Source organism: Aptenodytes patagonicus, chromosome 11 (assembly GCF_965638725.1).
Source record: "Aptenodytes patagonicus chromosome 11, bAptPat1.pri.cur, whole genome shotgun sequence".
NCBI classification, from domain to species: Eukaryota; Metazoa; Chordata; class Aves; order Sphenisciformes; family Spheniscidae; genus Aptenodytes; species Aptenodytes patagonicus.
This window is the reverse complement of record NC_134959.1, coordinates 23,477,427-23,481,615: the sequence shown is the minus strand read 5'-3', so window position 1 is coordinate 23,481,615 and position 4,189 is coordinate 23,477,427. Positions and strand designations below refer to the sequence as shown.

At 68.3% G+C, this 4,189-nt stretch overlaps 1 protein-coding gene across 2 annotated transcripts; it reads left to right on the top strand.

The window, feature by feature from the left end:
• On the top strand, window positions 1-3,440 carry TPPP3 (tubulin polymerization promoting protein family member 3). 2 transcript variants are annotated; one of them, XM_076348995.1, is made up of 4 exons: window positions 1-63; window positions 1,318-1,509; window positions 2,653-2,806; window positions 3,041-3,440. In XM_076348995.1, the coding sequence occupies exons 2-4, from the start codon at window positions 1,322-1,324 to the stop codon at window positions 3,227-3,229; spliced, it is 531 nt and encodes a 176-aa protein (XP_076205110.1). In that variant the 5' UTR covers window positions 1-63; window positions 1,318-1,321; the 3' UTR covers window positions 3,230-3,440. The 2 variants fall into 2 exon arrangements, with proteins under 2 accessions (XP_076205110.1, XP_076205109.1); XM_076348994.1 differs by having other exon boundaries at window positions 23-63; window positions 1,232-1,509.
• The last annotated feature ends 749 nt before the right edge of the window (window positions 3,441-4,189 follow it).

Here is a 4,189-nt window from a genome sequence, read left to right as displayed (position 1 = left end):
TGGCGGCGCCTTAAACAGGCGGCGGCGGCCGCCCCCCCCCGCCTCAGAGCGCGGCGCCCGGAGGTGAGTGACTGAGCGCGGCCGCGGCGGAGCCAGCCCCCCCCGCCCCGGGCCGCGGCGGCAGCGGGACCCCCGGGCCCCCGGCTCCGGCCGCTGCCCGTCCCGGGGCCGGTGCGCGGGGGGCGGAGGGGGGACCGAGCGGCTCCGCGGGGCGGGGGCCGCCGCTACCCCGGCACCCCCCAGCCGCCGGCGGCGACCCCCGGGCGGGAGGGGTCCCGGCTCCGGGCTGCGGGGTCGTGCGGTGCGGTGCGGTGCGGGGCCCGGGGCGGCGGGTGCCCCGCGGGAGCCCGGGGACAGGCGGGGGCAGGCGGGGACCAGCGGCTTCCCCGCCCCGCCGCTCCTCCCTAGCGACGGTCGCCAGGCAACGCCGCTCCTCCCTAGCGACGGTCGCCAGGCAACGCCAAGGCCGGCGGCCCAGCAGCCGAGCCCGCTGCTCCTTCGTGCCCGCTTCCCGGCTCCCGCCAAGGCCCCCGGGGGGCCCATCCTGCCCCCCCCCCGCGCCCGGGCACTGGGCGAGGTACCCGCTCTGCGCCTCGGGGTGTCGGGGCCGCACTCGGGCACCGCTTGGCCCAGCCCTGGCTGAGATGCTGTGGTTGCCCAGTACGTGGCAAGGATGCTGAGCTGGCAGGGCGAGGCTGGCGAGGCGACGGCAGGCGGGGAGCCGGGATGGGGCAGCGGCCACAGCGCTGTGCGGGGGCGCAGAGGCCCGTCCGTCACTTGGCACCCCGGTGCTGTTGGCTGCGGGGCACCGTGTTTGGCCCAGCCCTGGGGGGCAGGTCGCAGAGCTGGGGTGCTGCCAGCTCCACACAGGAGGATGCGGCCGTTGGCAGAGCCAGCTGGCAGGGGAGAGGTGGGCTGGAGGCAGGCAGCGGTGCCATTTCTCACGATCGGCGAGCAGGAGGAAGGCGGACGCATTGCATCATTCCCGGAGAGTGCTCCCGAGGGGACAGGCTGATGCGCTCACTCCTCGCCAGCCCCTGGAGCTGACAGCCTCGCTGCTGACAGCTCTCAATCGGGAGCCTCCATCCCCCGAGACACACCTCGGCTGTTGGCCTCGGGGCTTGTCAGAGGCTGCCGCCAGCCCTCACCCCATGCGTGCAGGCTCTGCCAACGCCCTGCTCCTGCTGCAGTCCCTCCGCCCTCGCCAGCCCTCCTCCTCCTGCCCTCGCAGACCTGAGAGCAGAGCCGGCTGAGCTCTGCCGCTGCTGCCAGCCAGAGCCTGGGCGGTAACGGGCCCATCTGCCCCGCGTCCTGCAGCCCCATGGCTGGGAGCACTGAGATGGCCTCCCTGGAAGAGAGCTTCCGCAAATTCGCCATCTACGGTGACACCAAGGCTACGGGGCAAGAAATGAACGGGAAGAACTGGGCCAAGCTGTGCAAAGACTGCAAAGTCACCGACGGCAAAAGCGTCACCAGCACCGACGTAGACATTGTCTTCTCCAAGGTGAAGTAAGTGACTTGGCTTTTCGGGGCCTGCAGCCGCTCAGGGGCTGCAGAAGCCCTTGCGGTGTCGGCAGGGTGGCGGTGCCTGGGTGCGGTGGTCCCCGGGGAGGTGTGGCGCCCCGGCTGCATGCCCAAGCTGTCCATTCCCATGTTGCGCTTGGCATGGAGCAGCGGGTGCTGCCCTGCGGCCTCCTGCCTTCAGGGAGTTTGAGTGGCTGCTTTTGCAAGAGCCGACAATAAATTAATCCAAATTTGCGGGGTGGGGGGGGGCTCAGATTTTGGTGCAGAGGCTGTGCCCCTGCTCCCGCTCCCAGCCATCGAGGTGGCCCTGGCCAGTTCTGCTAGGTTCCCATCTAGCAAGAAGGTGCCGCGGGGAGCAGAGGAGGGTGCTCAGGGGTGTCCTGTGTGACGTGGCACAGCCCATCCCTGGGCCTGGCCAGTCCACACCTGAGCCTGGCAAGGACTCCGGTCTTTGCTCCTCAGAGGTCACAGGGGCAGCTGAAGAGCTAAAGGCGCCTGGGGCTGCTTTCGGGGTCCCCGAGGACACGCTGACACCCAATGCTCTGCACCAGGGTGCAGGAGCAAGGATGGGTGGAGAACCTGCTCCCTCTGCACCCTCTGTCCGGGCATCCCCTTGTTCCCTGGTGGGGCCAGGAGGGTCTGAGCACCGGGAGGTTTTTGGCGCGTAAGAGGGTGGGTTGCTGTGCTGCCCCGGAGATGAGGAACAGGCGCTTGTGGGACAGATGCCCTGTGCACGTCCTTCCGAATTTGACCAGAGAAGGACTGATGCCTGCCAGGGGAGAGAGGGTGCTGGTCATCCCATGCAGGCTGGGAGCGGTGGGAACGGATGCGTGTCCCCTCCTGCCACCAGCACCCAAGTCCCAGGGCACCTCCATGCAGGGGCGAGGTTTTTAGCATCAAGGGCTTTAACAGCATGTGGCTGAAAAGCTCCTGGAGCTCAGCACTGGCTGTGCCCGGCCCGACCCATTCAGCTGGGATTGCCCTGGCCGTAGCTGTGTTTCGGAGATGGGCGAGGTGCCCGAGGCTGGTGGAGGACAAAGCCGGGGTCTCCATGATGCAGCTCATCCTGCGCTGCAGGAGGTGCAACCTGAGGACGCGCTTATGGCAGCCTGGGTTTTGTGCTTGCAGAGGGAAGACGGCCCGCGTCATCAACTACGAGGAGTTCAAGAAGGCGCTGGAGGAGCTGGCCCCCAAGAGATTTAAGGACAAGAGCAAAGAGGAGGCGTATGAAGCCATCTGCCAGCTGGTGGCAGGGAAGGAGCCCATTAACGTGGGCGTCACAGTGAGTGAAGAGCCCCTGGGAGCAGGAGGGCTGGTCGGGAGGGGAGGACGGAGCTCTGCCTGCAGCAGAGCAGAGACACTTTCCGGGGGACCCCATAGCCCTGGCTGGGCTGGCGATTGCACAGGTCCAGTGGGCATGTCAGGGTCCTCAGTGGGTGTCAGGAGCTTGCATGGGGCAAGGGATGAATGGGATGGGGCATGTTCTTGACTCCCATTGCCTGTCTCCCCACCGCAGAAAGCCAAGACGGTGGGGGCCGTGGAGAGGCTGACGGACACCTCCAAGTACACGGGCTCCCACAAGGAGCGCTTCGACGAGAGCGGCAAGGGCAAGGGCAAGAGCGGGCGGGAGAACATCGTGGACACCAGCGGCTACGTCAGTGCCTACAAGAACGCGGGCACCTACGACGCCAAAGTGAAAAAGTAGGGACGGGTGCCTGTGGCACCCACCGCCCCGGTCCCTGCACGTCGGCCGTGGGGCCGGCGCTCACGTCAGCCTTGGGACATGCCCGCGTGACGTGGGGCCCGGGAGGCTGCGCTGGGGCCAGCCCCAGGCTGGCGGGATGTCGGCCGCCCAGCGCTGATGTGATTGGGAAGTTGCCGGGCTGCGTGCTCTGCCCCAGCGTTCTGTCTGTCCCCCCCCATGCTGTGACTCCCCCCCCCCCCCCAGCCCCTCCTGTCCCCCCATGCTGTCAACCCTAGCCCCCCGCCATCGGCAGCGCCTGCCATACTAACAGCACTGCTCCTCAGGGCTCCCCTGCCCCGCTGGCACCCAGACCTTCCCTACCTCAGCCCCGGCTTTCGGGGCACCCTCCCTGCCAGTCCCACCGGGGACCTCAGCCTGTCTTCCCTGCAGACCTCCCGGGGACCTGCCTTAACCCTGCACCAGTTACACCACAGCTGGCTCCTTCCCTCCCCACCGGTGCCTGCCTGTGCAGTGCCCTCGCCGCGGGGCTGCCCGGTTTTGCCACTTGCCCGGCACCGCAGGAGGCTCAGACCCTGCAGTGCCGTTAGTGCCGGTGCTGCCGGGATGCTCCCAGCTTGGCCCCGAGATGCACCCCGGCAGAGCTTGGGCTTGCCTGGCTGTTGGCAAAGGTCTCTGACCTGAACCCCCATGGCCTCCCGCTGCCCTCGTGAAGCCCAAACCAAAGGATGCTGCAGACCCGCGCTGTAACCTGGCTCTGCAATAAAACCCCGTCCGCACTGACGCCCCCGGTCTGGTTGTGTTCAGCGGGACTGAGCAGCGAGAGCCCCTCTGCCCGCTCGCCCACCCGGGCGGTGGGTTCTCGGCTGGCTGTGCCACCCCAGGGCAGCCGTGCTGTGGGCTTGGCCCTGGCCGCCGGCGGTTTTGGCAGCTCCTGGCTGGCCCTGAGTTGCCTGAGCAACT